General features: G+C 43.5%; 1 protein-coding gene across 1 annotated transcript in view; it reads right to left on the reverse strand.

The window, feature by feature from the left end:
- Positions 1–1,041: 1,041 nt before the first annotated feature.
- Positions 1,042–23,372, reverse strand: part of LOC309560164 (calpain-2 catalytic subunit-like) — a 78,767-nt gene continuing 56,436 nt past the window's right edge. The window contains exons 18-21 of the mRNA XM_082263729.1: positions 16,655–16,733; positions 13,295–13,411; positions 8,116–8,174; positions 1,042–1,412 (exon numbers count right to left, since the gene is read on the reverse strand). Coding sequence (XP_082119855.1) covers positions 1,386–1,412; positions 8,116–8,174; positions 13,295–13,411; positions 16,655–16,733 — 282 coding nt within the window. The 3' untranslated portion in view covers positions 1,042–1,385. The remainder of the gene's footprint in view (positions 1,413–8,115; positions 8,175–13,294; positions 13,412–16,654; positions 16,734–23,372) is intronic.

The raw sequence follows: 23,372 nt of genomic DNA on the forward strand, positions 1-23,372 counted from the left end.
GTTAGGCACACAGTTAACCCCTTGATTGCCGCTTTGATTTTAACTCCTTCCCAGCCAGTGCTATTAGTACAGTGTACAGTATTATCATTGATCACTGTATTAGTGTTACTAGGGACGTTAGTGTCAGTAAGTGTCCCTCCCAGTCAGTGTCAGTTAAGGCTCGTATACACTTGACGAAAATCGGACGAAATATCCTCCGATTATTTTCTCTCATGCTCAGCGGTCATAAACGTTTTTAGTTAAAATGTGCATAATGTTCACGAAATTTCTCGTCCGATTTTTTTTTTTTTTTTTTTTGGGACATTTGTTCCTAGACTTCCGGGTCATCACCAACTTTAGATAATGCGTGGTCTTTCGTATCCGATTTTTTATGGACTTATTGCATACACATTAAACGAAAATTGGTCATCTGGGGACGGACAGTAAATATTTTGGTGTTTGTCCATCCGTTTTATTTCGTTGAAAATTTCGGCATCGGCTGCTGAAAGTTGTGTACACACTAGCCAAAAATCGTACGATTTCACCTCGGATGGGAATTTTCGGCAGATTTTTCTACTAGTGTGTACCCCACTTTAGCGCTGGATTATCTGTCTCACTATCAGTCATACCATATGTCGCCTATCACTGCCATTGCTTGTATAGTGTCTGTATCAGTATCCTAATCATGATCAGAACTATACTAGTGTCCCCAATTGTATAGTGTCCCCAAAAACGCAGTTTGGTTTTGACTAGGGACATGCAGCAGAATACAGTTTGGCCTAAATTTTTGAAGAAATGTGGATATGTTTTATAACAGAAAGTAGAAAATATATTTTTTGTTTGTTTTCTCAACATTTTATGGTATTTTTTCATTTATATAATGAAGGGGCTAAAACCTTCCAAAGGTCAAGTGGCTAAAGCACTCTACAGTAGAACTACAGACTTTAAAACATAGAAAAAAACATAAAAAAATATATATATAAAAAAAGCCATATTTATTCATGTGTATTACATTGAAATCATATTTATTACACTGAAAAGATTAGGCTTATTTGACATATTTAGTTATAACAATTTAGAGTCCATGAATAACAACATTTTAACAGCACTTGGTATAAATAACAACATGGTTGTGAAATAAGAGCTTTTGAGGTAGGAAGTTGTTCTCCATCTTGCCAGAAAGCACTTCAAACTCTCAGAGGAAACAACATTTCTTTATAAAATGTTGTTGGGCATATGAACCCCATTTTTCATACATCTTTTATCTTCTTGGCAGATGTTGAAATGCTATTTCAGGGATTTTCCATTTCATCTTTTCAAATTTTATACAGTAAACATGTTTATATATATCACCAATGGCTTCTTCGTGTTGCATAGTCCATGTGGTCCTTCTTTTTGAGATCATATCAGCTGTATACACCCAGGAGTAGCCACTGCAGATAAAAAAAAAAAATTCATATACAATATTATCCTTTGCTTGTATAAAACTTTTCTTTTTTTTTTCTTTTTTTTTGGATAAAGCAAGGAAGGGTTAGACCCTTTCGGAAAATGTTGTTGCTGTCTGTGTTCCTGGTGGGAGTTCTTTTTGCTCTGGGGACCACTGTAAATACCGAGACATCTAATGGTGGGAAATTCAAAATGATGGAACATCCAAAATGGGGATACCGGTTCCTATGAGAACTTTTAAGGATGCGAATTTCAAACAATTTGGAGAAATTTCCTGTTGCATCTCGAGGAAGGAAATTTCCTGTTGCATCTCCTTAGCGGGATACAGACAACAACAAAAAATGTATAGGAATTTTACCTTTTCAATAGTCAATTTTTAAAAAAAGCAACCCTTTCTGTAAAAGAACATTGGTAAGCCCATGCATCTGCCAGGAAACATTAAAAAGTTAGAATTCAAGGGTCCTTTCACACGGAGCGGACCGTTTTTTTGATCTGCTGCGGACCTTTTTTTTTTCCTTACGGACACGGATAACACTTATGTCATCCGGTCTGTATGTCCGTTTTTATCATCCCATCCGTTTGCGGATGATAAACAGAGATAGTGTATGTCAATGGGATTGCGGATGTCACCACTGACATCTGTTTTTGCATCCGTTCCGTTTTTTTAAACGGAAGAAAAATAGGGTTCTCTTCCGTTCCAAAAAACGGAACTGATAGGAAAGGACGCAAATCCCATTGAGATACATTATGTCCGTTTTTCATCCGCAAAAAAATGGGATGAAAAACGGACATGTGTGAAAGGACCCTTAGTTCCTGTGTGAGTTTTCTCCTACTTCCCAGTGTATCCTAATTGAATAGAACTGAGCCAGGTAAAGGTCGAGTAAACTCTCAGTTTAACCTATTCCTGCTGGCAAATATGTCAGCGCATTGAATGGGTTTTAATTAGGGATCGACCAAATTATCGGCAAAGCCGATATGCACTTTCCCCGAAATATTGGAATTGGCCCCTGAGGTTAACGATTGCCGATATTTTGGGAAAGTGTTTGTACCGGAGCGATGCCTGCAGCTAGAGGCATCATCCCCGTACCTGTGTCCATAGCTAAAGGTCGGCTGTAATGACAACTGATACAGCATTACAAGGAGTGGGAGGGGAACGTCCCCCCCTCCTGCTGCCTTCCACGGCTTGCCCGGGTCTCCTGTTCCACCAGGAGACCCGGGCAACCAGCCTGCACGGCTGCCAAAGAGAAGACCCTATCAAAGCCGCATACGGCTCTGATCAGGTCTCCATGTAAAAACCCGGAAGTGATGTCATGACATCACTTCCAGGTACTCAGCGCCAAATTAAAAAAAATACAGCATTCAAAACAGCCAAACTTGGCGTTTTGAATGCTTTTAAGTGCAAAGGAGGGGTTTGGGATCTTTTAGAGCAGCCGTCACTAAATGGTGGCCCGCGGTCCAGGAGCGGCCCGCACGATGCTTCCGCCCGGACCCGTCAGGCCGCCACTGTAAGTAGGCATTGGTTTGCTGGGACCGCGGGTGTCCCAGCAACCAGTGACATTCCGTGTGTGCGCTCCGCCCCCTGCTTCTTTCTTCGGCTCCCTCCTAGCCAGCCGCGAGTTGGGGCGTGACGTCACGTGCGGGCCCCGCCCCCCTGCTCCTAACTGCGGCTCCTGACTCTCACACTCAGCCTATCCGTGAGCTGGGGCGTGACATCACATGCACGCCCTGCCCCCCTGATGTTCGCTGCTCCTGGCTCCCGCATTTTCCGCTCTGAAAGGTATGTGGGGCACATTTTTATAAAATGCAGACTGATGGGCATATTTTGTTAAGGGGCACACATTTGTGTCCATTAGAGTGCCCCATAAAATAAAATATGCCTATTAGAGTGCCCCCTAACATAAAATGTGCCCATCAGTGTGCGCCTTATTTTATGTTAAGGGTCACGCTCATGGGCAAATTTTATGTTAAGGGGCACTCTAATGGGCATATTTTATCTTAAGGGGCACTCTAATGGGCATATTTAATGTTAAGGGACACTCTAATGGGCATATTTAATGTTAAGGGGCACTCTAATGGGTATATTTAATGTTAAGGGGCACTCTAATGGGCATATTTAATGTTAAGAGCAACGCTGATGGACACATTTTGTTTTGCCCATCAGCGTGCCCCTTAACATAAAATGTGCCCATCAGAATGCCCCTAACATAAAATGTGCCCATCAGAATGCCCCTAACATAAAATGTGCCCATCAGAATGCCCCCAACATAAAATGTGCCCATCAGAATGCCCCCTAACATAAAATGTGCCCATCAGAATGCCCCTAACATAAAATGTGCCCATCAAAGTGCCCCCTAACATAAAATGTGCCCATCAGCATTCCCCTTATTTTATGTTAAGGGTCACGCTGATGGGCACATTTTATGTTAAGAGGCACGCTGATGGGCAAATTTTATGCTAAGGGTCACGCCGATGGGCACATTTTATGCTAGGGGGCACGCTGATGGGCAAATTTTATGCTAAGGGTCACGCTGATGGGCACATTTTATGTTAGGGGGCACGCTGATGGGCAAATTTTATGCTAAGGGTCACACTGATGGGCACATTTTATGTTAGGGGGCACGCTGATGGGCAAATTTTATGCTAAGGGTCACGTTGATGGGCTCATTTTATGCTAGGGGGCACGCTGATGGGCAAATTTTATGCTAAGGGTCACGCTGATGGGCACATTTTATGTTAGGGGGCACGCTGATGGGCAAATTTTATTCTAAGGGTCACGCTGATGGGCACATTTTATGTTAGGGGCACGCTGATGGGCAAATTTTATGCTAAGGGTCACGCTGATGGGCACATTTTATGTTAGGGGCCACGCTGATGGGCAAATTTTATGCTAAGGGTCACGCTGATGGGCACATTTTATGCTAGGGGGCACGCTGATGGGCAAATTTTATTCTAAGGGTCACGCTGATGGGCACATTTTATGCTAGGGGGCACGCTGATGGGCAAATTTTATCCTAAGGGTCACGTTGATGGGCACATTTTATGCTAGGGGGCACGCTGATGGGCAAATTTTATCCTAAGGGTCACGTTGATGGGCACATTTTATGCTAGGGGGCACGCTGATGGGCAAATTTTATGCTAAGGGTCACGCTGATGGGCACATTTTATGTTAGGGGGCACTCTGATGGGCACATTTTGTTAAGGGGCACTCTAATGGGCATATTTTATGTTAAGAGCAACACTGATGGACACGTTTTGTTTTGCCCATCAGTGTGCCCCCTAACAAAATGTGCCCATCAGAGTGCCCCCTAACATAAAATGTGCCCATCAGCGTGCCCCCTAACAAAATGTGCCCATCAGAGTGCCCCCTAACATAAAATGTGCTCATCAGTGTGCCCCCTAACATAAAATGTGCCCATCAGAATGCCCCCTAACATAAAATGTGCCCATCAGAGTGCCCCCTAACATAAAATGTGCCCATCAGAGTGCCCCCTAGCATAAAATGTGCCCATCAGCGTGCCCCTTATTTTATGTTAAGGGTCACGCTGATGGGCAAATTTTATGCTAAGGGTCACGCTGATGGACACATTTTATGTTAAGGGGCACTCTGATGGGCACATTTTATGTTAACAGCAAGGCTGATGGACACGTTTTGTTTTGCCCATCTTTCTGAGTCATAGCACAGACTTCAGATTCGGACCTCGGCCCAAAGAAAATTTTAGCGACCGGACATCCTTGAATTTTAATTCATTACCCCTGTTTTAGAGTACCTGTCAAAACAATAAATAAATAAATAAATAAAACATTTTTTTTTAATATAAGAAAATATCGGCCGATACCGATATGCGATGACCAAAATATCAGTATCGGCAATAAAAAAGCGATATCGGTCGATCACTAGTTTTAATACCAGGCTTGCACATACTGTATATGGAGTCTATGCTATTCTGTACTAGTAATGCTCTCACTGCATGCTTCCAGCACCCTGATTGAGTCATGGGAAAGGCTGGGTCACTGGTGGGATGGGTTATTGATCATGAGATTGCTGAGACAGCCAATTGCAGTGATCACATGATCAGAAACTCCGCCTCCCAGCATTAGGATTCACTAAAAGGGCTGGCAGGAGGTAACGGGAAGGGTTTAAAGCAGTAGTAAACCCTGCTTTTTCACTTGTACCTACAGGTCATTTTATAATAAGGCTTGTCTGTATGTAAAGTGAATATCTCCTAAGCTTGCACTGTTTAGTAGATAGTTACAGGTGCAGCAGCCGGTGAGTTCACTGGCGCATGCACAGTGTGCTCAACATTAAGGGCACACCAACTGTGCCGCCAATTCTCAGCACCTTACTGCGATTGTTACTCCCATGCATAGGAGGGACATCATCACGGCCCAACCATTCAAACTGCCAGAGCACCTGGACCTGGAAGGAAGATGGGCCGAAAACAAGCACCTGCAGAGGTGACAGTGCACTGCTGGAGGGCTCTGTTTAAAAGGTAGGTCTGTCATAATGTGCTAGTATGCAGTGCATGATAGCACATTATGGCGTTACCTGCCAGCAATTTTTTTTTTTTTTGCAGGACTACAGCTTTAACCACTTGCCGACCATCCGCCGCAGATATACTGTGGCAAGCTGGCTTGGCTGCGCGAATCGCCGTACCTGTATCGTGGTCTGCGGGAGCACTCCTGGGGGAGCGCCTGCCCCCATTAGGAAGTGGGGAAGTCAATCCATGGGGCCGGCAGCTGCAATTGCCACCGGGCACCCGCAATCGCTCCCCGCTGAGAGAGAATGACGGTCTGCTTTTGGAAACACAGCAGTCCATTGTTCTCTCTGGAATGAACACAGAGAACCTGTGATCCTCCTATTTAGGATCACAGGTCTCTGTGTTGATTCCACAAGTCCCTCTCCTATACAGTTAGAAAACACTCCCTTAGGCTCACACTTAACCCTTTGATCACCCCTGGCAGAATACAAATTGGCCTAAAAGGATGAAAAAAAATATTTTTTTACATTTTTTGGGGGGAATGTTATGTTATATAGTAGAAAATTTAAAATATTGTTTTTTTTTTCCGAATTGTCGCTCTTTTTTGGTTTATAGCACAAAAAAAATAATTTTTATTAGGGTACAGCTTTGCACGACCACGCAAATGTCAGTTAAAAATAACGCAGTGCCAAATCTCAAAAAATGGCCTGGTCATTAAGGGGGCAAAACCTTCCGGTCCAGAAGTGGTTAAATCTAAATACATTTCATGTGTCTTAAAGCAAAAAGTGTTCAATCTTTACTGTTTGTTTCCTTTAGAAACCACAGCTTGTGTTTAAAAGCCTATCCCATGCCAGTCAGCTGCATGCTTACCATGTGGATGTGGTGGTTTCTCTATAAAGGTCTGACATAACCACTGCTGAGTCAGAGCTTGAGCTTTCCAATCAGCAGGGAGCATGAGATTTGCTTATTGAAGAGCTTTAGAAGGGGGTATGTCAGATGCAGTGACGGCTGGTGCATTGGGGCCCCCCCTATCCATGCGTCCGGCCCCCTAATCTACATGCAGGGCACCGGACACATGGATTCCAATGGGGTTTTTTTATTTTTTTTTAAGCACGTGATTAGAGCTAGAGGCTCTAATAGGCTTCAAAAAAGGGTGGGCTATTGTGTGACAATAGCGAATAAATATTCACTATTATCACACTGATTCTCCTCCCAGCCAATCAGGAAGCGGGTCCTGAGACCCGTTTCCCAATTGGCCGAAAGGAGAGGCCATGCTGCTGCTGCCTGTCCTCCACGTCAGTCCAGGTGAGTGAGCCGGCGACAGAGGGGGGGGGGGGGGAATGTATAGTGTGCGAGCTGGTATGGTCCGGGGGGGGTGTGGTCTGTCTGCCGCCCCCCCTCCCCAACCCATGGAGCACCAGCCGCCACTGGTCAGACCTATGCACAGAGTCTGCTGCTTCCACACAGAGGGCTGTGGCTGCTTTATAAGGTAAAACAACGAAAACCGTGTAGGCATTTTATTTTGTTGCACCTGTATGTGTTGCATTGCGGGCATTTGTTCTGGGTGCATACTGCACTTTCCAGCTCTGTCCAGCTGCAGCAGCTGTCAGCATCTCAAAGTTTGGCAGGCTGCTGGCAGTGGGGCTGGACAGTGTACCTATGGTCTTTCCGGAATCTAAATGTCAGAGCCTCATGCACTGGGGCAAAACACTCAGTTGGCCTTACATTGTCATATCACCTGCACAAGAAATACAGTAATGTACATGTCCCACAAAGTTCTGCCCATACAAGTGCACAGTGTTATTTTTAAACAAAACCTGTTTTAGGTGAGAATGTCAAACATTTTAAACATGAATGCTTTATGTATGCACCTGAGATATAATATGGGAATTTCAAATATTTTACAGGCTTGTGTTTTATATATATATATATATATATATATATATATATATATATATATATATATATATATATTTTTTTTTTTTTAATTCATGTCCATTTTTTTCAACTAAATGCCATTTTTTTTTATTGCAAACAATACAATAAGCATCCCATCTGAATGAATGTTGTGAGATGCTTACATGTTGCATGAGACAGGGAGGGAGAGGTAAATATATCGGGACTGTTTGTACAGTTTAAATAGAAAGAACATGTGCAAAGTGAAGAGAAGGCTGCACAGTATGGCTAGTGGTAGGTCTTACGTCATACCTACCTGACGATAGCTTAGGGTCACTGTACCAGACCCTGTGGGATCTGCAGCCTGGAACTTCTCTGTAGAATATAAAAAAAATGTTGAATACCTGAACAGCTTTTATGAAATATATGCAGTATCAAATGTCCACCCAAAACTGATAATTCATTTTTTTTTTGGGCAGATGCTGGAAAGTGAAACTATCTGACAGTCTCTGCAATTGAGTTTTTCAGTCTGCACACTTGCTGTGGCCATTATGATAGAGTCATGTTCTTCATATTGGATTTTTGTTACTTATTTTGTATTATGAGAACACATCAGTAGTAGCTGGAACTAGAGCTGCACAATTAATTATCAACCACTTAAGCCCCAGAAGATTTTACCCCCTTCCTGACCAGGGCCTATTTTGTGATTCGGCACTGCGTGACTTTAACGGACAATTGCGTAGTCGTGCAACGCTGTACCCAAATGAAATTGACATCTTTTTTTTTCCCCACAAACAGAGCTTTCTTTTGGTGGTAATTGATCACATGTGCGATTTTTTTAATTATGCGCTATAAACAAAAAAAGAGCGACAATTTTGAAAAAATAACAATATTTTTCAAATTTTTTTAAATGAAATTCCCCCCAAAAAATTTAAAAATCACATTTTTTTTAACATTTTAGGCCAATTTGTTTTCTGCTACATATGTTTGGTAAAAGAAAAAATTGCAAAAAGCGTATTTTGATTGGTTTGCGCAAAAGTTATTGCGTTTACTAACTAAGGGAAAGATTTTTGTAATTTTTGCTGTTTTTTTTTTTAACGAGTAATGGGGGCGATCTGCGATTTTTTTTTTGCGGGACTGCGACATTGCGGCAGACAGATCGGACCCTTGACTGACATTTTTGACACTTTTGGGGGTACCAGTGACATTACTACAGTAATCAGTGCTATACATATGCACTGTTACTGTAAAAATGACACTGGGAGGGAAGGGGTTAACTTTATTGGAGAGGGAGGGGTTGGCGTGTTTCTTGCTGTGATTGGATGTGGCTTTGTGTGTAACAGCACAGATCAACGGTCCTACATAGCAGGACCGAGTGATCAGTGCTTTTACACAGGGGAGAGTGACAGGCAGCTTTGTTTACATTACCCGCCTGCCTTTCTCCCTCTCCACCCGACGACTTCGGGTACAAGCGGGGGTGGGAGCGCGCCCCCGGCGGCGCACGCTCGCCCCCTATTCCCTCCCAGGCTAGTGACGTACCGGTACGTCACTTTGCCTGGGAGGGGCTGACCGCTGCCGTATATAGTCGGGTGGCGGTCGGAAAGTGGTTAAAAGATCATGATTGTGATTAGACACCCCCCCCCCCGCCATGATCTTAATCCAGCATTTCCACGATTCATGAAGAAAGTGCAGAGCCGTTCAGCTGCTCACAGCTGCCAAAAAAAGAGGCAGCCGGCAATGTTTATCAACAACATTGCTCTGCTGCTGAAAGAGAAAGATTGAAGAAACATTGTATCTTTCTGTTTAATCATTTACATATCAAAGGGATGAACTTTAGTCTGCAAATTAAGTCAGTTTAAAGTCACCTTGTCAAATAAAAAAATTATTTTTTATTTTGGGTTTGGTTAAATTGTTTCTCTGTTTAATCCCTAATTTACTCTAATCAGCCTTATTACCTCCTTATTCTCCTTCTCCATTTACCTATTATTTTCCTGCAAATTTTTGTTTTATTTACTTCTATTTTAAAAACTATTGATAATTAAAACGTTTTTTTGTTTTCTTTGTTCATGAATATTTTTACGCCTTTAACATATATTTATACCTTTTACATTGAAAAAAGTGCAAAATGAAAATAAAATGAATTTATTTCATTTGTAAAATAACTTTTCAATGCGTTGTACCATTGCTGACAGCTGAAGTGTAAACAAAAAAGTTGAGGTAGATATCAGTAATTGGTATCGGCGAGTACTAAAAAAAAAAAAAGACCCTATTATAACTTAATGGTAATTTTTTTTTTCTTTACACATTACATTATATGTCATTACCCGCCAGAACAGCCCAAGTCCATATTCTTGGGCTGTTCTGGCAGGTCGGCATTCCAGAACGGACCACAGGTCCTAGCAAGTCTCTGCATGTATCCCTAGTTGCCTGTGCCCCCCTTAGGACCTGGACCTTTCCCTTTTTAGGCTCTGTTCACATATTGGCGTCTCAGATTGCAGGCAGAATTGCTGCAAATCTGCCCACGATCCCAAATCATTGCAAATAGCGGGATGCCTGTGACTGTTCTTGTACTTTTTTGGGCGACAGGTGACCCGCAATTTTACCGTGCTGCATTTGGGGTGCCATTGCCAGTCACGGGAATCGCACGGGTGTCCCGCGGTTTGCAATGATTTTTGGATCACGGGTAAAATCGTGGTGATTCTGCCCATGATCCGAGACACCAATATGTGAACCGAGCCAAAGAGAAAGCCAACAAATATATCGGGAAAGGTGGCAAAACATTAACCCTTCCCTCCTAACCTGGGCAACCTGGTGCTAACTAAGCATACAGTAGGCCACTTGCCTACAGACAGAGTCACAGAGACAATATACAACTGAAAGGGGTACCATAATTATTCCCTTCACTATCCAAAACATAAAAAAAACATTTGGTCATACATACTCTTTAAATCCAGGACAGGTAAAGAGCTGGACATTATAGCATGGAGATCTTGCTGTTGGAACATCCCAGATATTATCAAAAGTATTGGGATGCCTGCTTTTACATGCACATGAACTTTAATGGCATCCCAGTCTTAGTCTGTAGGGTTCAATATTGAGTTAACCCACCCTTTGCAGCTATAACAGCTTCAACTCTTCTGGGAAGGCTGTCCACAAGGCTTAGGAGTGTGTCTATGGGAATGTTTGACTATTCTTCCAGAAGTGTGTAGCAGTTTTTCCAGGCCTTGGGCCTGATGTGGGTCTGCCATTGTTACCGGTGACACCTCCAACATTTTTGAGTTGCGAACCCATGTGTGAGAACTGAGACAATGACCATTCCGGCATCTTTGGTTTGTTTGTTTTATTGTATTTAGGGGATGGGAGAAGGGAATGTGTGGGATACTCCTCTGACTCAACTAGGTACACTTTGGGACACTTGAAGAAAAATGCCTGTTGGCGCTGTCTTGATGCCAGCTGAATGCCGACCAGCGCTTCCTGACGCCTATAGATACTGTAGTACTGAAACTGTGCTGGAACCTCGACTTTAACTCAGAAAATCCAGGACTGTAGAACACTTGACTCCTGACACTGTTTTAGCTCAAAAGTCACTGAACAGCTCCCTCCAGCCCTGCACTAGCTGAGGTAGCTCTGTGTAGATACTTGTGCTGCTGCAACTCTTAACTTGTACACTTTCCACTGTACACTGACTCTTCAGGGCCCAAACTACAGACGTCCCCTTAACACTTCAGGGTCCTCTACCTAGGTACCCCCTCTACTACTTCAGGGTCCTCTGACCAGGCACCCCCTTTAACAGCTAGCTGACTCCTGGATCCCTAGAACCTTCTCCGGCAGACCCCCAGGGGCAATCCTCAGTACTCACGACCTTTGTTGGCTTTCCTGGAACTGGACCCCTCTCTCTCTTTCCGCTGGTTCTCGGCACACCGGATCCCCTCTGCAGCTCGGCTTCACACTCGCCGCCATTCCCAGGCCGCCACCCGGGACACCCGCTTCCTCTGACAGGAGGAGAGACAGCCGTACTCTCCCTCCTGGGACTCTGCTTCCCGCCAAAGACGCTGCGTCATGCGCTCGCCTTCAAACTTATACCCACTCCCAGAATCCTCTGCGGCAGAATCTGCCTTCTGGGGTAGATACAAGCCTGACTGAGTCACTGATTGGGTTTCCTCCACTGCCCTATGAGAATCCTCTCACAGAGCCAGTGGGGAGACTCCCCTCTCAGTAACCTCACCTGGGACACATGACAGTCCAGCTGAAATCATGGCCCTCCTGTTAAGCAGCCAAGGCCCACTATACTTTACCTAGCACCTACCTGTAGGGTGCTACAAGCACATTTGTGAGGTCAAGCATTGATGTGAACGAGAAGGCCTGGCTCACAGTCTCTGCTCAAATTCATCCCAAAGGTGTTCTATCGAGTTAAGGTCAGGACTCTGTGCAGCCCAGTCAAGTTTCTCCACCCCAAACTAGCTCATCCATGTCTTGCCTTTTTTTTTTTGTGCACTGGTCCAAATCATTTGGTGGAGGGGGGCTCATGGTGTGGGGTTGTTTTTCAGGGGTTGGGCTTAGCTCCTTAGTTTCAGTGAAGAGAAGTCCTAAGGCATCAGCATACCAAGACATTTTAGACAATTTCATGCTCACAACTCTGCGGGAACAGTTTGGGGATGGCCCCTTGCTGTTCCAACATGACTGCCCACCAGTGCACAAAGCAAGGTAATCCAAAATTTGAGTTTAGAATTTGAGCGGAGACTGTGAGCCAGGCCTGCTCGTCCACACCAGTGCCTGACCTTACAAATGGGCTTTTGCATGAATGGTCAAACATTCCCATAGTAACACTCCCAAACCTTGTGGACAGCCTTCCCAGAAGAGCTGAAGCTGTTATAGCTGCAAAAGGGTGGACCAACTTAATATTGAACCCTACAGACTAAGACTAGGATGCAGTTAAAGTTAATTTGCACGTAAAGTCAGGAGTTCCAATACTTTTGGTAATATAGTTTATAAGTAAGCTGAGGTCATTGCAGACCACCAGGCTCAATCCATAACTAAAATATTACTTTTAGGTGGACAATCCATTTAACTGTTAGGCCTCATTTACACAGGATTTTACCCACAGCTGCAGAAGGTATCCACTGTTTTCCTGAGGCTGGATTCAGACATGAGTGCGGATTGTTGTGACTGCTCAGTCTGTACAAAGCAATGACAGGTTGACAGCAGCCCCAGCTGTCTGTGGGTGTTAAAATGTAATTTCAAGTGGAGTGATTACCTGCGATTAGGGACAGATGATCACTCTGGGATTGCAAGCTATTTATGTCGAGCAGCAATAATTTGTCTCTAACCGCAGGTAATCGTTTCAAGGGCAAATACATCTGAACACCCACGGACAGCTGCAGCGGCTGTCAGCCTGTCATTGCTTTGTACAGGATTTTTGCTGCAGCTGTGAGTTAAATCCCATGTGAAATTAGGTTTTTGAAATTTAGTTTACTGACTAAGCTTTTGAGACTCACCGGTGAGACTTTGAAATTTTAGGAGACAGCAGATGAAATGATGATAGCTGAGAAAGCCAGTGGCGTCCCCGTATCTTAATTGGACAAGTCTTGCCAAGAAATCATCTACTGGGAGGCCTGTATGATAAAAGAAAAAATGAAATGTTCTGTATACTGTAACTTTATCGTTATATTGCTTCCAGTTTATAATGTTTTTCTTTTCTGTAAATAATCTTTTAACACAGAAGCATACTTATATACAGTATAGCGGTAAAACAGAGGGAAAACAATGATTTCTATCTAATTTATGAAAGAAATAAAAATAGGGAGGCGCAGAATCGAGCATGGTAGGCATATATTGCAAGTTAAATATGATATATTGTAGAGGGCTATTTTTGACTGTTGGATGTGTATTATGTAAGTCTGCACTCTCCCAGTCACATTCTCTGACTCATGCTGTATGCTAATTTAGCCTCTCAGTCAAATTACCAGGGCTGGCACTGATGAGTAGGTTGGTAGAATGCAAACATTTTTTAAAAAGCAGACGGGGAATTTTTATTATGCATTTTTAAACACAGATGGATGCTTTTAAAGGATAAGTTTGTAAACTCTCTCTCATTACCAGGGAAGTCCCTTAAAGAGGTAGTAAACCTCAACAAATAAGAAAAAAAAATGGCCCCCCGGTTGGTTTTAGTCATAATCTGTTAGTATGCACCACATACTAGCACATTATGACAGACTTACCTGAAAACGAATCCCTCCAGCAGGGTCATGGCACTTCCATCTTCACCCAGTCTTCCTTTCACGTTCGGGGACTTCGGCCGTACGAATGGCCATGCTGCGTTGACGTCACTCCAGCGCATGCACATGGGAGTCACAGCCGTGGCACAGGGCTCTGAAGGAATGGCAGGGGTATGCCGTTCCTTCAGAGTGCATGGGCCGGTGACCTCACTGGTTGCTACTAAAGTAAATATCTTCTAAACGGTGCATGTTTAGGACATATTTACTGTACCTATAGGTAAGCCTTATTATCGACTTACCTATATGTAAAAACAAACATAGTGATTTTACTACCACTTTAGGATGGCCTTGAACCACCCAATCCCACCTCAAGGTCATGGTTATCTCACACAGAGGTTCTCTAACTTGTAATCAGTGCCCAATATTTTATGGAGAGCAAACAACAGAAAAACAGGAGCACGGGATCCAACTTAGAATAAAAGCAACTGATTTATTGGCAACCTCTACATGAAGGGCAATGCTTCGAAAGACAACTTCTCCTTCTTTCCTCTTCCTCAATCTGCAATTACCAAATACTGTAAAACATCTGCTGAGGAGTCTGGTCTGAAATTCTATACAGACATGATAGTAAAATAATTGGTATTCTGCCAGATTTTGCATCTTTATTACCTGTTGTGGGGCTACAAAGGGTACCAGGATATTATTCAGGCAAAGTAAAATATCCCTTTAAATACACTATATTACCAAAAGTATTGGGACACCTGCCTTTACATGCACATGAACTTTAAGGGCATCCCAGTCATAGGCGTGCGCACAGGGTGTGCCCGGTGTGCCTGGGCACACCCTAATCACCTAGGGCACATTAGCATTATCGCTCTGTTTGCCAGTGAGGAGATGGGAAAGATCTCCCTCGGACCTGCTCTGCAATAAGAGAAGTGCCACACACTTCTATTTCACTTTGCCAGCAGGGAGAGTAATGTATCGGGGCCATATACATGTAGGCAAACACATGCATGTGTATTTAAACTTTGGGGTGCACACCCTAATGCAATAGGCTGCGCACACCTATGATCCCAGTCTTAGTCCGTAGGGTTCAATATTGAGTTGGCCCACCCTTTGCAGCTATAACAGCTTCAACTCTTCTGGGAAGGCTGTCCACAAGGTTTAAGAGTGTGTCTATGGGAATGTTTGATCATTCTTCCAGAAGCGCATTTGTGAGGTCAGGCACTGATTTTGGATGAGAAGGCCTGGCTCGCAGTCTCCGCTCTAATTCATCCCAAAGGTGTTCTATCGTGTTGAGGTCAGGTCTCTGTGCAGGCCAGTCAAGTTCCCCCACCCCAAACTAGGTTATAAAGATATGGATGAGCTAGTTTGGGGTGGAGAAACTTGACTGGCCTTCACAGAGTCCTGATCTGAACCCGATAGAACACCTTTGTGATGAATTAGAGCAGAGAATGCGAGCCAGGCCTTCCCATCCAACATCAGTGCCTAACCTCACAAATGCGCTTCTGGAAGAATGGTCGAACATTCTCACAGACACACTCCTAAACCTTGTGGAGAACCTTCCCAGAAGATTTGAAGCTGTTCTAGCTGCAAGGGTGGGCCAACTCAATATTGAATCCTATGGACATATGCTGGCCATACATTATGCAATTTTCTTCTACAACTTTCCTTTAGATTTACCAAAAATATATAAAATATGAGGTCACACCTAAAAACTTTCAATTTTGTATTCAACCAGGCAGTCCCTTGCACTACGTATTTGAAGGTAAATCTAAAGGAAATTGAACAAGAAAATTGTATAATGTATGGCCAGCTTAAGACTGGGATGCCATTAAAGTTTATGTGCATGTAAAGGCAGGCATCCCAATACTTTTGATAATATAGTGTATGTTCACTTACAGCAGCTAAATTCCTCCAATGCTGTATATCCTGCATGCTGATAATCAACTTAAACAGATCGCTGTGATTTGTTTTTTATAAATACATAGTTGGTAAGATTGAACAAAGACATCAGTCTATCTAGTTCAACTTGTGTAAGTGTGTGTGTGTTTATGTCAATATCATTTCCTGCATCCCTGTATATTGTGTTCACTAAGATGCCCATCTAAGAGTTTTTTTTTTAAGCTATCAACACTTCCAGCTGACACCACTGATTGAGGAAGGGAATTCCACATCCTTACCGCTCCAACAGTAAATAACCCCCTACACAGTTTTAAGGTTGAACTGCTTCTCCTCCAATTTAATAGTTGCGTATCATATCTCCTCTCAAACGTCTCTATCTTTTTGTATGCCATAGGGTGTAGCAGCAATCATGATTTCCTCTCACATAGCAGTAATAAATCAGTATTGGTACTCAGGAGTGCTGTTTATAGTTTTAGAACATTTAATGCTGCAGGAGAGGGGTGGGTGGTTTCTGGCCTGCAGAAAATGACCAGTGGATTACTGGGGTGGATGTAAATTCTTTAAACAACACCGACAGTTTCTTTTGGTTCATAACCAATACATTACATATTAATTGCTTTTTGGATATGTAGATATCCAAAAAGTATATCTATAAATTTAAAAACCTATTCATAACTATGGTCACTGAATATTAGCCTTGGGATACAATATTCAACAATTAGACACACGTCTTACCTGCTGCCTTCAGAGCAGGGACCAGTTGATCGATGGAAATTCTGTCATCGTTGTCTTTATGTGCATTGCAGAATATTTGCTGTAGATAAGATGAATACTATTTGAGTATATCCTGTATCCTGTAGTGCACACAGGGCCAGGTTTCTGTGTAGCCAACCTATGTGCAGCCTAAGGTGAAATGCATAGCTTTCAACCATCCCCTATTTAAAGGGAATGTACCTGTTTTGGAACCAAATCCTTCTGTCCCATTTTCCTTCTTAGGTCTCCCTCTTTTTGGTCTGATGTACAAACATCTTCAAAAATGTACTGTTTAACTACCAAATGTGCTATACTGCACTAAGCCTTTTAATTATTATTTTTTTTTTTAAGGTGCATAGCAAGGATGTGACCTTTGTGCAAATACCTTGTGCTATAATGTGTCCCTCCTATCTAAGAAAGTTGGGAGGTATTTGGTAGGGTTGTCAGTGGGAGCTACAGATGGTCCACACTAGGGATCGACCGATTATCGGCAACACAGATATATCGGGGGCCGACATGCCCTTTCCCCGATATATCGGAACTGGCCACCAAGGTGACTGATATTGCCGATATTTCGGAAAAGTGCTGTACCGGAGTGATGCCTGCAGCTAGAGGCATCACCCCGGTAACAGCGTCCATAGCCGATGGTCGGCCGCCATGTAATGACAACCGATGCGGCTGAGAAGCCGCTCAGCTGTCATTACAAGGAGCGGGAGAGGACGTTTCCCCCCCCCTCCCGCCGCCTTCTGCGGCTCGCCAGGGTCTCCTGTCCCACCAGGAGACCCAGGCATCCTACCTGCACGGCCGCCGAAGACCCGATCAAATCCGCATTCGGCTCTGATCGGGTCTCCATGTAAAAACCCGGAAGTGATGTCAAAACACTTGGGTACTCAGCGCCAAATTCAAAATAATAACAGCATTCAAAACAGCCAAACTTGGCGTTTTGAATGCTTTTAAGTGCAGAGGAGGGGTTTGTGGGTCTTTTAGACCCCCAGATCCCTCCACAAGAGTACATGTAAAAAAAAAAAAATATTGGCATATATTGGCCGATACCGATGTGCGATGACCAAAATATCGGTATCGGCAATAAAAAAACGATATCGGCCGATCACTAGGCCACACATCATGCTTAAGTCAGCAATATACTTTTTTTTAAAATTATGAGTAAAGGAGCTCTTTTTAACCTAAAGGTGCCCATAAAGATATTGTATGGCAGTCTGTTGTGCATGGCCCTCTGGCACCCCTCTGATAGATACTGTTGAATAAAAAGGGTAGGGTAGGGGCAGAAGATACCAAAGCTGCTTATACTAGGGAAGGACAGAACGCTCAGGTAGGTAGCAGCTTGTTTGAAAAGTGTCCTTAAAGTTTTTACTGAGTCATGATGTCCTGTGATGTATGGGTAGATAACGTTTATTTAGTTCCATAGATGCTTTTATTCTAGGCATATTATACAGCCTACTATAGCAGCCTTCTTTAACTAGATATATCTGTCTTAGCTATGTTCACCTCCTAAATCCCGGAGTACAACCAATAAAAACCTGAGAATAAGATGATTGTCCCCTGATATAACCAATAACTTTAAGATCAGGAAATGCATCTGTGGACTTACTACAACCTCTAAAGACACCATTATAGGCTGCAATGGGTCTACTGTGGCCCCGCATTTGAGCTTTTTGCTGTGAATTCTGCATTTGTACTTGCGCCTACGCATATGAAGAGTGCAGATAAATCTTGTTTCAAGCAGCTTGGCTTACAGCCTCCCATAGCTGTGTAAGTATTCATCATGTTTTGCTATGAGCATGCTGCTTCCAGGACATGGGCTATTCATTCAGCTCTATAAGGAGCAGCTCTCCCATTTAAAAAACAGCACCTATTGGGCATCGCTAGTTAACAGAATGTATATACAACTCTGGGAGGTTGCAGGCCAGGCAATTTGAACCTTATCTTTAGCAAATGTAGATGTACAAATGTAAATGTAGTCTATCATACGGCTTTTTTTTATAACCTACAATTCAAAACACAATAATGCTTAATGAATGTGTAATTATAATTCAGTCTGCACCTATTTAAATATCTTTCTTCTTTTGTAAACTTTCCCTCTTTCACTCTGTTGTAGTTTTGCTACTCTTTAAACTTTTACCATTTGACTTAGGCCAGGTTTTTCAGCCTTTGTTTAGGCTCATACATTCATTAAAATGTACTGTATATATCAGATAATTCTGTTACACACTACATGGATTCCCTATAATAAACAATTAGAATTCAGCACTCTAAGTGAAATAGAAAAAAATACTAAGCGGCTGTATTAAGATCAATACCAGTTCAATAACAGAAGGTAGCACAACTAAATAAATGCATACAGCTCTCCCTTATATATCCCCTTCTAACCCTTTATTCCCTAGATGCAAAGAAAATATAACAATCATTAAATTAACTAAAATATGCAAATTATTACCAACTCTGTTATATTTGCAAATAACATTATAACATGTCAATAATATTCAATGTTCATTTTCAATAACAAAAATGTTCATTGTTTGTTAGGCCCCTTTCACACAGCGATGGAGTCTTTTCTGCTCAGCGGGGATCGATCCGCCGATCCCCGCTGAGCAGGCGAATGACAGCTCCCGTCTCCACTCTTTGTGCAGAGACAGAGCTGTCAGATCCCCGCTGTCCTCTATGGGGAGATCAGATGAGAACAGTCCGCCTGTCCGTTCTCATCCAATCAGATCCTCCAGACGGATGGAAAATAAGGTTTCCATGCGTCCGGATTTCACGGACAGGATCGGAATCGGATAGCAGCGGGTGTCAGTGGAGATGTCTCCGCTGACATCCGCTGCCCCATAGGGATGCATGGAGCATCCGATCAGGTCCGCCTGAAAAACTGACAGGTGGATCGGAATGCCCGTGTGAAAGGGGCCTAAATGTGTAGTGGGATGGATTTACTAAAACTGGAGAGTGTAAAATCTGGTGCAGCTGTGCATGGTAGCCAATCAACTTCTAACTTCAGCTTGTGAAATTAAGCTTTGACAAAAAAAAAAAAACCTGGAAGTTGACTGGTTTCCATGCAGAGCTGCACCAGATTTTGCACTCTCCGGTTTTAGCAATTCAGCCCCAAATACATAAATTCCAATAAAAATTATCTTTTTTGCACACAAAAAACATGTGCATCAATCCACTTTTTAATCGAGCTGTGCACTTCTTTCAAGGTTCTCTTTAATGTGTCCATAAACCATGACAATCCTCGCTCATGGAAATATATTTAGTGAGTCCAATTGATCTGTTAACCACTTGCCCACCGGCTGCCACAGTTTTACTGACCAGCGCGCTACCTCCCCCACTAGGCAGCGGGGATGCCGATCCACGGGACCGGTGGCCGCGATTGCCGCTGGGCACCTGCGATTGCTCCCCGCTGAGAGAGGACACTCCATGTTCTTCTCTCTGAAATGATCACAGAGCCCCTGTGATCCTTCTATATAGGAACACAGGTCTCTATGATCATTTCACAAGTTCCTCCCCCCACAGTTAGAAAACACTTCCCTAGGCTCACAATTATCCCTTTGATCACCCCTAGGTTAACCCCTTCCCTGCTAGTGTCATTATTATATATTGCATATTTTTAGCACTGATAACTGTAGTAATGTCACTGGTCCCCCCCAAAAGTGTCAAAAATGTCAGTTAGGGGTCCGATCTGTCCACCACAATGTCACAGTCCTGCTAAAAATCGCTGATCACCCCCATTACTAGTAAATAACAATAAAATAAATGTAGCACCCTCCTACGTAGGTGCTAGGGAGAGAGTATAGTTTTGAGCTCTGTCTGCTTACCAGAGAGGCTGCAGGTAAATCTATATTGCTCTCTGCCTACCAGAGAGCAGGATCTGCTAGTGAGGTCTGCTCAGTGTGCGATTCATTCAGTCTAGAGTGTTTCACGCTGGTTCAATAGGGAGGCATGTTGGATAGTGGGAGGAAACATGACAAACGGTGCATAAGCTTTTGATACAGTCCTGATGATTGGCAGAGGGCAGGTTGCCTCGGTGCCTGCTGGGATACTGTATAAAAGCCAGGAGCACATGTGCTCGGGGTCTTTCGTTGAAGAGCAGAGTCCCAGGGGGAGAGGGCGGCTGCCTCCTCCTCTGTAGAGGTGCCATGCGGTTGCATGAGGTTGTCCTGAGGGCCAGAGGAGCGGTTGAGAGGAGCTGAACCCAGAGGTCCAGGGAAGCTGACTGAGAGGGGAGACACTGGAGACCCTGTGGCTGCAGTATCGTGAGTACAGGGACTCGTGTCAAGGGGCCTGACCTGAGGGGAGCCACCCCTGTTTGTAGGATAGTCAGTGGACGGGTGTCAGCAGAAAGAGGATGCTAGGGAGAATATCCTGAAGATAAGATAATATATTGTCCACCAAGTCGTCTTGAGAGAAAGCAAGATACTTAAAGATAGAAGTCCTCATATATTGTGAATAGTTAAATTGGAGTATCCCACTATTTCCTTCTCCTATCCCCATTACAAAATAAACAACAAAAACAGCCAAACACCCCTGGACTGTTTAACCACTTGCCTTCTGTGCACTTAAACACCCTTCCCATCCAGGCCAATTTTCAGCTTTCAGCGCTGTCACACTTTGAATGACAATTGCGCGGTCATGCTACACTGTACCCATATGAAATTTTTATCATTTTTTTCACACAAATAGAGCTTTCTTTTGGTGGTATTTAATCATCTCTGGGTTTTTTATTTTTTACAAAAAAAAAAGAAAGACAAAAAATTTTGAAAAAAAAAAAAAGTTTTTCTTATTTTCTGCGAGTAAATTTTGAAAATAAATTTTTCTCCTTCACTGATGTGCGCTGATGAGGCGGCACTGATGGGCACTGATAGGCTGCACTGATGGGCACTGATGAGGTGGCACTTATGGGCACTGATGAGGTGGCACTTATGGGCACTGATGAGGAGGTACTAATATGCCGCACTGATGAGCACTGAGAGGCGGCACTGAGAGGCAGCACTGAGAGGCGGCACTGATGAGCACTGATAGGCGGCACTGCTGGGCACTGATAGGCGGCACTGCTGGGCACTGAGAGGCGGCACTGCTGGGCACTGAGAGGCGGCACTGCTGTGCACTGACAGGTGGCACTGCTGGGCACTGAGAGGCGGCACTGATGGGCACTGATAGGCGGCACTGATGGGCACTGGCGGATGGCACTGGACACTGACGGGTGGCACTGATGAGCGGCACTGATGGGCAGCACCATCAGTGCCCACACTCAGTGCCCATAGTGCTGCCAGTCAGTGCTCATCAGTGCCTAGATGAGCAGGCACTGATGGGCACTGACTAGCAGCACTATGGGCACTGATTGTGGGCATTGATGGGGGACACTGATGGCGGGCACTGTGGGCACTGATGTGGGGGCACTGTGTGTGTGTTTTTACCTTTTAGTAATCAGGGCACTGTTGATCAGTGCCCTGATTACATTGCTGTGTGTCCCCAGCGGCTGTCGGCTCCCCCTCCTTCCTCACACTGCAGGCTCCGTGTGAGGAAGGAGCGCCGGCGATGAGAGATGATCTCATATGTTTACATATGAGATCATCGCTCATTGGACGGCCAGATCACGTGGTGAATGGCCGCTGTGATTGGCCATTCACCACGATCTGTGATCGGCTGTGTCCAAGGGACACGGCCGACACAGATTTTCCCCGCAGCGCGCTCGCGGGAGCGCGCTGGGGGCGTGTCACTGGGAGGCCGTTTAAAAACGGCCTCCCGAAAATTCGAGTCCGCGCTGCAGCCGTATATAGTCTGTAGCGCGGACGGGGGGTGGTTAATGGAGTGAAGAGCCAAGAGGAGTGTAAGAATTGCATTTGTTGTTAACCAGGTACTGGTAACCAGGAGGGATCCGCAGAGTGGATATTCAGCAGTCCTTATGGGGGGCAGTGCTACTTAAATAAAAATGACATAAATTTTTCCCCTAGTTTGTAGACGCGATAACTTTTGCGCAAATCAATCAAAATATGCTTATTGCAATTTTTTTTTTCACCAAAAATATATAGCAGGCCTAAAAGGATGAAAATGTAGATTTTACATTTTTTTTTTTGGGAATGTTATATAGCAGAATGTAAAAAATAGTTTTTTTTTTTCTTTTTTCACAATTGTCGCTCTTTTTTTTGTTTATAGTGCAAAAAAATAAAAATCTCAGAGGTGATCAAATACCACCAAAAGAAAGCTGTTTGTGGGGAAAAAAAGGACATCAATTTTATTTCGGTACAGTGTTGCGCGACCGTGCAATTTTCCATTAAAGTAACCCAGTGTTGAGACGCAAAAAATGGCCTGGTCATTAAGGGGGCAAATCTTTCCGGTCCAGAACTGGTTAAAGTGCTTTTTGACCTACGTACTCATTTAGGAAGTCAATTGGAGTCTATTTTCACAAAGGAAGTGTCATGGTTTGTCATGGTTTAGACAAAAAGAACACCTTGGGGGGAAGTGCGCTGTTATATTGAGAAGTGGGATTGTTTTTTTTTTTTCACACACAAGAGGATTCTCATGAGGATTTGTGTATTCTTAATAGTGAACTGACACAATCCTTATTGGTATTGAAAATGAACATTGAAAATTATTGAAATTTTATTATATTTTTTGCATTTGTAAGTCAGTTTTGATTTACATATTTTAGGTATTTATTGTGATTGTTACAATATATTCTTTGCACCTA

The sequence above is a fragment of the Pelophylax lessonae genome (genome assembly GCF_965119305.1).
Source record: "Pelophylax lessonae genome assembly, chromosome: 7".
NCBI lineage: Eukaryota > Metazoa > Chordata > Amphibia > Anura > Ranidae > Pelophylax > Pelophylax lessonae.